The 12,977-nt window shown below is 45.1% G+C and overlaps 1 protein-coding gene across 1 annotated transcript in view; it reads right to left on the bottom strand.

Annotated features, from left to right (window-relative positions):
• The window catches only part of foxn4 (forkhead box N4), a 37,996-nt gene that overhangs the window by 7,306 nt on the left and 17,713 nt on the right, over positions 1-12,977 (bottom strand). The window contains exons 3-5 of the mRNA XM_060843932.1: positions 5,538-5,710; positions 3,972-4,099; positions 2,644-2,745 (exon numbers count right to left, since the gene is read on the bottom strand). Coding sequence (XP_060699915.1) covers positions 2,644-2,745; positions 3,972-4,099; positions 5,538-5,710 — 403 coding nt within the window. The remainder of the gene's footprint in view (positions 1-2,643; positions 2,746-3,971; positions 4,100-5,537; positions 5,711-12,977) is intronic.

The raw sequence follows: 12,977 nt of genomic DNA, 5'->3' as shown, positions 1-12,977 counted from the left end.
TAAAATGGGACAAACTAATGCCCACTCATTTTTCTACTCACCTCTTTTTGGTCAGGTAGCAATGCCAAAGGGCATGCAGAAGTGCCACTTAGGCACAGAGTGGTGCATTAAAGTACAAGTGATTTAAAACAATGCAAACAGTTTTCAAAAGGAAAAAAATATATCAGGTGTTCCTCTAACCTGAGTTGGCCTTTGCTGGAAGACTGTAGTTGGTCTAAGGCAGAAATGTGAGCAAGATAGTGTGTGTGAAATGGTAAGAGACCATAAGATCTAAGGGTTGCTAGTTCTTTGAGTGGGGGTATTGTGCAAAAAGGCCACCCAATCTCCATTTGGCCTCTCCAGTGTTAAGCACTGTGAGCAGTGAAGGCAGTGATCTAAATGCCAAGAGGTGCAAGCAAATCACTGTTTCACCTGGAAAGCAGTTGGGGCCTTGGATGGTTTGTTCTTCTATCGTTCCCGCATGCCATCCCTCTCCATAGAATCTTCCCATGCAATTTGCAGGAGGTGCGATTCTTGCTCTTTTACCACCTGTCCAAATACTTCTCTTAGTTACACTTTACTTGTACTCTTTCCACTTACTACGCTGTCTTCACTGCTCATGATATGGTCTCCTCAACATCGGAGTCACAAACTGGGTGACTGCTTTGTAAACCGTCCCCTCTCCACCAACAAGCATGACCTAGGCTTTCTGGTCCTTCACCATTTCACACTCCAGTTTGCTCTTGTGCTGCAGTTTCTAACCTAGGCCAGTTACAGTGTCCACGAAGGCCCAATGCAAGCTGAAGGAACAGCACCTCGTTTTCTATTTCAGCACCTTACAGCTTTCAGGATCAACGTTGAGCCAAACAATTTCAGGTCATGACCGCTGTCCTCTGTTTTGTTTCCTCCATTCCCTCACAGATATCTGATTTGTTTTTGGTTTTGCAGTCAGCAACTGAGCTACATTCTGCTCCTAATATTTACTTCAAACACCTAATCTGGATCTACTTCTCTACAACCATTACATTTCCTTTGCCTTTTGATCTCCCTCACCCTCCAGCCTTCTCTAACCTTCCCTCTTTTTCACTTGTTCCTTTACACCTATTTGGACAACATAAAACCCATCACTTGTCCATGTCTCTCTTTAATTGCAAAGAAGAGTCATATCAGACTTGGAAACTTTAACTGTTTCTCTCCCAACGTTTGCTGAATTTCTCTAGCACTCCTTTTTTAACTTGAAATTTCCACTATCCACAGCATTTTGCTTTTGATTTGTATTAACCCCAGGGTTTATTCCTCACAGCCTGAATGATGATGCTTAGCAGATCACCAATCTCTGTCCGTGCCCTTACAGCGGCTGTCCCCTCCTGGCACCTTCCTCTGTCACTGCTGGAATTGCAAAACCTGTGCCCACATTTCCCCCTCACCTCCATCCAAGGCCCCAAAGGAGCCTTCCACATCCATCAAAGTTTCACCTGCACATCCACCAATGTCATTTATTGTATCCGTAGCAGTCTCCTTTACATTGGGGAGACTCGACGCCTTCTTGCAGAGAGCTTTAGGGAACATCTCCAGGACACCTGCACCAATCAACCCCAACGCCCCTTGGCCCAACATTTAAACTCCCCCTCCCACTCTGCCGAAGACATGCAGGTCCTGGGCCTCCTCCACCTGCCACTCCCTCACCACCTGACATCTGGAGGAAGAACGCCTCATCTTCTGCCTCGGAACACTTCAACCTCAGGTTATCAATGTGAACTTCACCAGTTTCCTCATTTCCCCTCCCCCCACCTTACTCTAGTTCCAACCTTCCAGCTCAGCACTGTCTTCATGACCTGCCCTATCTGCCAATCTCCCTTCCCACCTACCCGCTCCACCCTCTTCTCTGACCTATCACTTTCATCCTCACCTCTATCCACCCATTGTACTCTTGGCTACCTTCTCCCCAGCTGCACCCCCTCCCATTTATCTCTCCACCCTGGAGGCTCCCTGCCTCCATTCCTGATGAAGGGCTTTTGCCTGAAATGCCAATTTTCCTGCTCCTTGGAGGCTGCCTGACCTGCTATGCTTTTCCAGCACCACTCTAATCTAGACTCTAATTTCAACAAATGTCTGTTCACTATCGGAATTTACTTATTGCAGAAAAATCACACCCAGGCCACTCCCACTTGAAACCATTGCATTCTGTGTGACCTCAACTTGGCTGCAAGCCTGTTTCCAATTATCCGATACTTTAATCGTTCTAAATTACATGTTGTGTTCCATAGATTTCACACGCAGTTTAGTGGTTTACATACAATTCCTGGCACAATACAATGCAAATGAGCAGGTCCAGCCAAAAAAAAATACACACATGCAATTCCTCTAGCAGCCACTGGAGGGTGCAGTTGGGCTGTAACTCATTGCAGGGACATTCTAAGTCAAAGCTGATCAGTAGCCACTTTCCAATTCGTGTTGGAGCAAGATTGGAAAGCACAGCTTTAATAAACTTTTTCCATTTTGCACACTTAATTTATCCATTTGATATTTTTAAAAAAATACAATGCTGTCCTCAAAACAACATCCCACAGGCCAGGCTAATCACAAGGCCCAAAGTAAAGTAACTGAATCCTACAGGATAAAAGTTGACTGAATTGTGAAGGGTAATAAGAAAGAATACTGTACCTGCTGGCCAGGTTGTGAAAGACTGTACAGCTGCTGAGAGTGTGCTTGGTAAAGGGACTGCTGCGTCTGAAACCCAGATGGGTGTTGTCCTGTAACAGAGTACTGCAAAATCAAAGTGGAGTTTGGGGAGGGGGTTGGGAAGGAATAGAGAAAGTTTTCATCAATAAAGGTAATTTCCACTGTTTTAAGTATTTATGAAACTTCTGCATATTTCTTTTGTCAGATTTTTTTTGTTGTCGACAGTTACAATGATTGACTTGAAAATGCAAGAAATGGGATAGGATTGAAAATCAGATTTGAGGTTCAGATCCTTCCTAAATAGTTTTGTTTAATTTCTAATTTTTAAGTGAAATGAAAATCATATTTAGCACTCAAAAAGACTGTATCAAGCTTTTGTATTCTCCTCAAAAATGTGTTTCATCGTTGTGCACAGTTTTTTTGGCTCAAGACGGAGTTTCCATGTCTCTATCCTGTGCGTCTTCTCATTTGCAAAATTTCCCTCAATTTTCAAGTGATGCAGCATTAATCTTCTTTTACGACGAGACCTTCCAGCCAAACCTTCCAGATGTCTCTTACAACTCATTTTGCCCTATAAAGTGATAGATTCTCCTCCTTTTCCAATTATATTCAATAAACTTATTTTTTCATTAAGCATGTGTTTCTTAATTATGCAAACATTGCAGATGGGAACTGAAACTGAATGGGAAGATTGAATATGGATACTGATGTGATAATCTCCAATCCCTTGCTGTAGCACCTTACTGATCCTTATATGATCTGCTTTTAAAGTTGTCAGTGGATTTCTGTGTGGAATGATGCAGAGTTTCCATAAATTTAAAATTAGACACCAAATTAAAGTTAGTGATTAGAATTAAGCCAGATGGAATAGTTTCATTAAAAAAACTGTATGGATTGTGAATTATATAATCATGGAATACCAGTGCACGTAATATTTGCACTCAAGTAGGAAATTAGATGCCGGTCTGAAGAGACAATGGACTAAGGTGTTCTTTGAGGAGATTGGACAGTGCATTCATCAATCAAATAAGAATAGCCTTTTGAGTCCAAATATTTTTCTTGGCGCTAAAGATCTTTGTTACGTTTTCTTTAAAAAGAATTGTACATGTCTCTTGATCTTAGTCCAGATTTGTGGCTCAGTAACAAATTAGAGTCCAACTGTCTCACCTAGACTAATGATGGGTTCATCACATTTCAGTGAGGGAGCTTGGGAAGTCAGTGTTCACTAAAAAAAGGCAAATCACAGCCTCCTCTAGACCTTTCTACTCTTCTTTAACTCTACAAAAAAACAATAATTGGCACAAGCTTACATTTTGCCCATGTGTGGTCATGGTGTTCAATCCCATGATGCCATGCTGCATAGTTGCCTGTACCTGGATCATGGCTCCTTGGACTGATGTTGGCGTCATATTGTTAGACATGTCATGGAGAACCAGCCCTAAGGGAATCAATGGGAGGTGTTAAGTAAGTTTCAGTAAATAAGTTTCAGTTCAGGAAACTGAAATTGGAACTAGCAAAATGCAAGAATAGTCCACAATAATATCAGTCTCTGTTTAGACCTGGATTTTTACCAGTTTTATAACATTACTGCCATGTTTCTCTAGATGTTTGTTTGTATTCTTGTACCATCAACTCTCATCCCTCCCATCGTGCACCCTGAACAACTGAAACCTGCTGCCAATTCTGTATAATCGTCTTTAGTAACTCACTGGGCAGTAGGTGAGATTGACAATAAATGGTTCCCGTTTGCAAAATTTCTGTCTGCTTCTCATAACATCCTGGATGGCAGGGTGGAACAGTGTTTAGCTCTGCTGCCTCGCAGCACTAGAGACTACCTTGGGAAACAGTCTGTGTGGAGTTTGCCCATTGTCCCTGTGTCTGACTGGGTTTCTTCCAGGTGCTCCAATTTCCTTCCACAGTCCAAAGATGTGCAGGCTGGGTGGGATGTTCTGTGAATGATCAGTGTGGATTTGATGAGCCAAATGGCCTTTCTGTACTGTAAGGATTCTATAATTATCATCTTTATGATTATTCTGTTGTGATAGCCCACCCAATACTGGAACTTTCTTACATTAGAATCAGACTATAGGGTTCCTGTGCACCATAGACAGGAGAGGGAGTAGGAGCACTCTGGTACAACTGAGACTCACAACAGCAGAAGTCGGTGAATTTTAATTTTATCTTCAATGTCAGCAATGGGAGCACATCTCCTATATTTAACTTTGCCATTACTCACTTCTTGACCAGCGGGGTCTGTGTTTTAACCTGAAAGAGGTCCCATTCCCCAATCACTTACCTTAGCACCCTGTCAGCTATAGCTTGAGTTTAAAATTCCCATTCTCATTTTCACATCCCTATATGGCCTTGCTTCTCCCTATCAGTGTAATCTCCTCCAGCCCGGAACCCTCTGAGATATCTGTACAATCAGGCCTCCTTTGTAACTGCTCTGCTATTGGCGACTATATCTTCAGTGGTTGAAGGCCCAAGCTCTGGAATTCCTTTCCTCCACCACACTGCCTTGCTTTCCCACTTTCAGACATTCCCGAACATTTTGACTAAGATTTGGTCACCTGATCTAACATCTCCTCAGTTGGTAGAGTGTCATTGTTTGTATTTGTTCATGGGATGTTAGGCCGCCCCATTTATTGCCCATCCCCACTTGCCCTTGAGGTGAGCTGCCTCACTGCGGACCTGGAAATGTAGGATCTCCCATAGTTTTTTATAATGTTTGTGGGAAGTGTGTTTCATTACATTAAAGGTGCTATACAAGTTGTTGTTGTCGACAGAAACCAGAGCTGCTTCTCAGTGCTTTGAGACGTTTTATTATGTTCCAGGTGCTGTGTAAATGTGAGTTGTTGTTGCTGCTTCAGTGTTACCTGTTTGCGTTGTCAACGTTGGATTCTGGGCACTCAGGTTAAAGTCCATGCGACCTGTCGCCATCTGTTGTAAACGGGGGACATCAACAGATGTCAGCCAAGACAAGGACTGCAGGTCACTTGGGAGGTCATCCTCACTCAGCTGGCAAGGGTCGGGGGTCAAAAGGCTGGGCCTGAAGGCAGAAAGGTTCAACTTTTACTGAGGATACAAGCTGCTGTGTCCTGCTACAAAGGCTGTTTATTCTGCCAGTGCTCTCATGGGGCTATCAATTATCACTTTACATCAACACAGTCTGATATGTTAAAATACTGGTCACACTGCTTATCCTTAGAGACTATCTACTGCCGAGTGGTCTAAAATAATGCAGTGCTTGGATGCTGCTTCACTCCTTACTGTTTCCTGACACTATTCTGCCATTTAGTACACAATGGTGCCATATCTGTCTAGTCACTCCATACTTTGGAAAACCCTTTTGAAGGACCGTTTCCTTTAGACTTCACACCAGTGAACATTCCTTTTTCCGTCTGGTCAGGTTCCACCTCTCCTTGGCACTGTGTCAGGCTCTGACGCTGGCTCCTCACAGCGGGGAGCCCAGTGCAAACCGTAGGTGTGGTGCATCGGCTGCCACAGTACCACGGCAGAAGATGCAAAGGACAATGGGCACTGCTCTCCTCTGGCATCACCCTCCCATCACCAGCCAGGCCCAGTGTGGAGGCTGCGTCTTTGCCAAAGTGAAAAAAAAGGAACGAGAAAGGAAAGACACAACCTGGTGATGCTTATGTTCGTGTTTGCGTACCAAGTACTGTCAGGGGTTCCGGACCCTTTGAATCACGGATGGGTGACCACCTGCACAGGCCCTTAAACGCTGCTTCCTGCCCCAAGGTTTCAGACGTACTGGACGGGAGGGAAGACAGTGGGAGGGAAAGCTTGCAGTTGAAGTTGAACTGAAGTTAAGGTACATCGTAATTCGATTTGATTCCTCATGACCAAATAACTTCAAAGATCAGAGTATCTTTTCATTGCTACCTCAAGCTAAAAGTCTTCATGAATTAGAGACAATGGCAAGGAGAAAAAGGAAAGGAAATGAAACAGTTTGAATTACGATTGGATGCAGAAGGAAAACAGAAAGAGAGAGAAGAAAAGAAGTGTCTTTTCCCTAAGGGTGGGAGGTTTCAAGAGGAGGGGCTTGTTTTTAAGGTGAGAGGTGAGAAATTTTAAAAAGACATGAAGGACGGTTTGTTTACACGGCGTTGTTCATTTAAAAGACATTTAGATAAGTACATGAATAAGAAATATTTGGAGGAATATGGGCCAAGTGCAGGCAGTGGGACTAAGTTCAGCCTGGACTGGTTGGACCGAAGGGTCTGTTTCCGTACTGTCTGATTGTATGTCTCTGTTCACACAGAGAGGATGGGTGTCCTACTGCTCTCTGGCATCCATTGAATCTCAGAGATGTACAATTCCCACATTTGGATGTTAAAGAACAATTTCTTCTCCCAGTGCAAGAGAAAGAGACCCCAGTAATTCCATGGCTGATTTGACAAACAGAGGTTTAATTTCGACTGTGCCTTCCAGTTTGTAAGCACTCCACTGGCTGGGAGAGTGAACTGTGGGGAGGATGCTTCAGTGTGATTTGGACAAGTTGAGTGAGTGAGCAAGTGCTTGGCTAATGAGGTATAATGTGGATAAATGTGAGATAAATTTGGCAGTAAAAGCATGTAGGCCGCTTATTATCTGAGTGACGATAAATTGAGGAAGGGGGATGTGCAATGTAAACTGGGTGTCCTTTTTGACCGGTCACTGAAGTAAGAAGCAGGTACAGCAGGTAGTAAAGAAGGTAAACGGTATTGGGGGTCTTCATAATGAGAGGATTCAAATCCAGGAGCAAGGATGTCTGGCCGCAATTGTACAGGGCCTTGGTGAGACCACACCTAGAATACTATGTGCAGTTTTGGTCTCCTTATCTGAGGAAAGGTGTTCTCGCTATGGAGAGAGTGTAGTGAAGATTTACCAGACTGATTCCAGGGATGGCAGGACTGATGGATGAAGAGACACTGTCTAATTAAAACTGTATTCACTAGAGTTCTGAAGAATGAGAGGAAGGGTTTGGATCTCGTAGAAATCTTTAAAATTCAAACACGACGAGACAGGGTAAATGCGGCAAGGATGTTTCTGAAGACGAGGCAGTACAGCACCAGGGGTCACAATTCAAAGATATGGGAGTGGGCGGGGAGGAATCTCTTCACCCAGAGAGTGGGGAGCCTGTGGAATTCTCTGCCACAGAGAGCGGTTGTGGCCAAAATATTGAATGTTTTCAAGGAGTTTGATATCATTTTTTGGCCTGATGGGATCAAAGGGTACGCAGCAAAAGCGGGAACAGGGTAGTGAAGAGGATAATCATATTGATTGGTGGAGCAGGCTCAAAAGGCCTGTCATTCCTATTTTCGATGGGTCACTTAAGCTTCTGATCGCCTGTCCTGATATGTTCCAATGTAGCCACGTATCAAATTGTTTGATATTTACTCCTGTGTTAAAGGGGTTATATAAAAGCAGGTCAGTGTTGTTGTTCACTGGGACCCTCATTGTACTAAGGTCTTGGGCACTCAATGAAGAAAACCCATAAAGTACACACACAGGGCCACACACAAACCAAGGAATATACTCCAACATATACATGCTTGCACTCTGGAGATATTGATCAGAGGCAGTAATCTTGTCCTTGATTCTGGTGTCCCTGCACTGCAGACTGTGATTGGACAAAGTCCTCATGAAGTGGGTTCTGCTGACTTCATGGACGACTGAGTTGTTGGGGCACTGGGGGTGGTGTGGGGGGGGGAAGTGGTCAAATAAACCCCTGAAATAATTACCTCACTCGGGTAAGGCAGGAGGAAATCATGTCAGTGTCAGACACTGCTGCTAAAGTTTGTAACGTTGAACAGGGCAGTGGGGCGGGTGTGTGTGGAGTTCAGGAGGACAGTGAGTGCAGAAACGAAATGTAATGTTCAAACTGCCTCTTTAAAGTTCAGAGAGAGAAGCAGTTTGAATATTCAAAAGGAAGCCAATTACAGCCACTCAGTGATTAATAACGCACCTACTACTTAAAGAACAATAAAATTAGGGTTGCCATAGTGACAGGAACCAGGCAGTTAGTTTTGAGCTATGCAATTCAAAATAAAAGTCAGGATGGGAAGCCGTCAGATCCAGTTTTGTGATTGGTTCAAATCATAAGAAAACAAGGGAGACTGGGTGATGATTTGAAAACTGGGCAGGACTTGTCCAGAGGCTAACAGTTGGCTCTTGTTTGCTTGGCTGATGGCTCCATTGTCTCCTAAAACAGCTGCTTCACCCAGAGGCACGTGGGCCTATTGTGTCTCTCACTATCCCCTTAATTGTGTTTTTTAAACTTTACATTATAGTGAAGGGGAGAAACGACAGCGTGCACTTAACAGACAGAGAATGCCATCTGCCACTTCACACTCTGCCAATCCAGCCATACAATTCAGCTCACTGCCCATCAATCCTAACCCAGCCTGGTAGACTCCAACCCCCTCCCCATCAGCCCTAGCCTCAGCCTGCTATAACTTCCCCTGGAGAGTGTTGGTACACTCTCCAACACCACCACCGCCCCACCACGCCCAGCGTGCTATCCTCTCCTCCTCTCCATCAAACCCACCCTCAGCCTGCTCGCCCGCAATCAGCTCCATCCCCAGCCTGCTATACCCACCTCCCCTCATCTCCCCCCTCAACCTGGTGCACACTCCATCCCCACTCTCACACCCCCACCCCTGCTATACCCATCCCCCCCTCATCTCCCCCCTCAACCTGGTGCACACTTCATCCCCACTCCCAACCCCCCCACCCCCCTAGCCCTGCTATACCCACCTCCCCCTCATCTCCCCCCCCAGTCTGATGCACACTCCATCCCCACTCCCACCCCCCAACCCTGCTATATCCACCTCCCCCTCATCTCCCCACTCAGCCTGGAGCATACTCTATCCCCACTCCCACCCCCATCCTCCAGCCTGCTGTAGCCCCATTCCCCCCTCAGCCTGGTGCACACTCCATCCCCACTCCCACACCCCCACCCCTCCACCCCCCAGCCCTGCTATATCCACCTCCCCCTCATCTCCCCCCTCAGCCTGGTGCACACTCCATCCCCACTCCCACACCCCCACCCCTCAGCCCTGCTATATCCACCTCCCCCTCATCTCCCCCCTCAGCCTGGTGCACACTCCATCCCCACTCCCACACCCCCAGCCCTGCTATATCCACCTCCCCCTCATTTCTCCCCTCAGCCTGGAGCATACTCCATCCCCACTCCCACCTACCCCCCCAGCCCTGCTATATTCATCTCCCCCTCAGCCTGGTGCTCACTCCATCCCCACTCCCACCCCCATCCTCCAACCTGCTGTAGCCCCATTCCCCCCTCAGCCTGGTACACACTCCAACCCTCTCCCCTCCCCATCAGCCCTAAACCCCTCCCCCCCCCCAATTCCCCCCACCCCAAGCCTGCTAGATTCTCTGTCCCGTCACTAACTGAAATGTTTAGTTGTATGGGTGGGAGCTGACCGTACACATTTTCCACTATAAATAAACCTTGTGCACTCATCCACAAAGATCTTTCTTTCACACAGCGTGGCTCACTCACAATTCCAAGTGGAATTCTTAACCTCTCCGAAGTGTTGCCGATTATTTAAAAGGAACCAATTTAACAGCAACTACAGCTGCACCTAGTCATTTCTCATAAATTAATCCCGTAAGGAGAAACCCATTTTGAAACCGTGTATCTGCATTTTCTTTTAAGATATCACAGTCTTCAGTTTCTCTTGTCATTTCAACAATTCATTGCTTTAGTATCTCTGGATTGATAGTGAATAAAACAGAAAATTATTCTTTATTTTATAAAGTCGAATTCAATACTTGATATCAGTACGTTTTTCTGAACTTGTCAATCTCCTGGTGATTAAATACTGAATGTTGTTATGGAACAAAGTTTTATGAACCCATGCCAAAGGTTTCAAGTGAACGAGGTATTGCTGAGCCCAGCAATTCTCAGGAAGCTGAATAAACCGTCAGAGAATTGAAAAGACGAGACTGTGTGGACAGGGTCACACTTATCACGGTCTCAGTAAGAGAACAGGGAACAAATAACTAAGTTGGAGAACCAATGCATTCAGTCGGTAATATTGGAGCAATGGTTTCACCTCCTCCATCCCCCCTCATTATCCCTCACCCACTCCCTCCTCCTCCTTTCCACATCCCCAGCAGATATTTCACTGATGTTGATTTTTTTTCATTCATTCACAGGATGAGGGCATGCTGGCTGGGCCAGCATTTGCAGCCAATCGCTAATTGCCCAGAAGGAAGCTAAAAGTCAACCACATTGCTGTAGGTCTGGAGTCATGTGTAGGCCAGACTCAGGTAAGGATGGCAGTTTCCATATTAGTGACCCAGATGGCTGTTTTCTCCTCCTCCTGGTAATGGATTCATGGTCATTGTTAGTCCCTTAATTCCAGATTCGTAACTGAATTCAAATTCCACCATCTGGTATGGCAGGATTTGAATCTGGGTTCCCCAAACATTAGCTGAGTTTCTGGATCATCTGATGATAATACCACTAGGCCGTTGCCTTCCCGACTACTGTGCTCCAGATAGCAGTTTCAATACGCGAGGAACATCACTAGGATTGATCTCCCGGGCTACAGTCACATGGGTTCTCAGATGTAGCCAAAGAGGTGATTTTACCTGCGTAGCTGTTACTGAGCGGTAATTGGTGGTGTGGAATACCAAGAAGAAAATGGGGGGGATGTTTGGTGTTTGAGGGGAAAATCAGTGTATTTGGAACATCTCTTAAAAGCAACTGAGGCTGTTTAAAATGGGCATGGTGAAAATTAGGGCAAAATAAAGTTGCCACAGTTCTGCTTAACCATAACGCTGTCTCTCTCCCATTAGAGAGAGAGAGATTGAGAGAGAGAGAGAGAGAGACAGAGAGACAGAGGGAGAGAGAGAGACAACTGGTGATTCGAGGGGAAAGGTTGGGAAAAGTTGAAAAGGTACTTAATGGTAACCTCAGCCAGTGCAAGAATTGAACCCTCACTATTGGCATCACTCTGGAGAATGCATGTAGCACTACCCCCAAATGTCCTGATTTGGAAATGCTGGTGTTGGACTGGGGTGTACAAGGTTAAAAATCACACAACACCAGGTTATGGTCCAACAGATTTACTTGGAAGCACTAACTTTCGGAGTACTGCTCCTTCAGAACCACCTGATGAAGGAGCAGAGCTCCGAAAGCTAGTGCTTCCAATTAATGGGCAGCACGGTGGCACAGTGGTTAGCACTGCTGCCTCACAGCGCCAGAGACCCGGGTTCAGTTCCCGCCTCAGGCAACTGACTGTGTGGAGTTTGCACATTCTCCCCGTGTCTGCGTGGGTTTCCTCTGGGTGCTCCGGTTTCCTCCCACAGTCACAAAGATGTGCAAGTCAGGTGAATTGGCCGTGCTAAATTGCCCGTAGAGTTAGATAGGGGGTAAATGTAGGAGTATGGGTGGGTTGCGCTTCAGCAGGTCGGTGTGGACTTGTTGGGCAAAGGGCCTGTTTCCACACTATAAGTAATCTAATCTAAACCTGTTGGACCATAACCTGGTGTTGTGTGATTTTTAACCCAAACGTCCTGGAAGTTATAGGCATGTTAATTTGAGTTTGTATGACCTGGAAGTGTAGCAATGGTGTGCTGATGAAACCACAGTTAAACTGCACTGATGGCACAGAATATGGAGATGTCAAATAGTTTGCTCCAATTGTCCATGGTTAACTTCTTAATATTTAATGTTCCTCTCTGCTTCAACACCAATGCAATCACCACATTGTGAATGCAAGGAAGGTATGTAATGTACAGTTATCTGTACACCATAGAGTAGATATCAATGGTAAATGCATTCACATGTATTTATAACTGAGATTCCAGAATAAACTAAATTCTGGGAGGGGAGCAGTGAGAAATAACATGCTCGGAATTAAACCTTATCACCTAAAAACAGGTAAAATGTCTCACTTCCCTCCATTTCATTAACAGTACCATCATTTCCTTAAAACCACAAGATATCGCCATTCAGCCCATTGAGCCTGCTCCACCATTTAATTGAGATCATGACTGACCTGATAATCTTCCACTCCACTTTCCTGCCTTTTCCCCATTACCATTAATTTCCTTACTCATTAATAATCTCTCCCAGCTTTGAATGTACTTAATAACTCAACCTTGACACACAGCTGTTGCTCCTCATAATTTTTTAAAAATTATTTCTCCTCCTCTTGAATACTCTTCTTCCATTTCCAACCTCAGTTTATCAAAACTAAGACCCATCTCACCATCCCCTGGTACTTATTCTTCCCACCCATCTTCCATCTTCCCAACCTCTTAAAGATCTTGAGGATTTT

The sequence above is a fragment of the Hemiscyllium ocellatum genome, chromosome 24 (genome assembly GCF_020745735.1).
Source record: "Hemiscyllium ocellatum isolate sHemOce1 chromosome 24, sHemOce1.pat.X.cur, whole genome shotgun sequence".
Classification (NCBI taxonomy): Eukaryota; Metazoa; Chordata; class Chondrichthyes; order Orectolobiformes; family Hemiscylliidae; genus Hemiscyllium; species Hemiscyllium ocellatum.
Note: the sequence above shows the minus strand (reverse complement) of the source record. Positions and strands in the feature narration are given on the sequence as shown.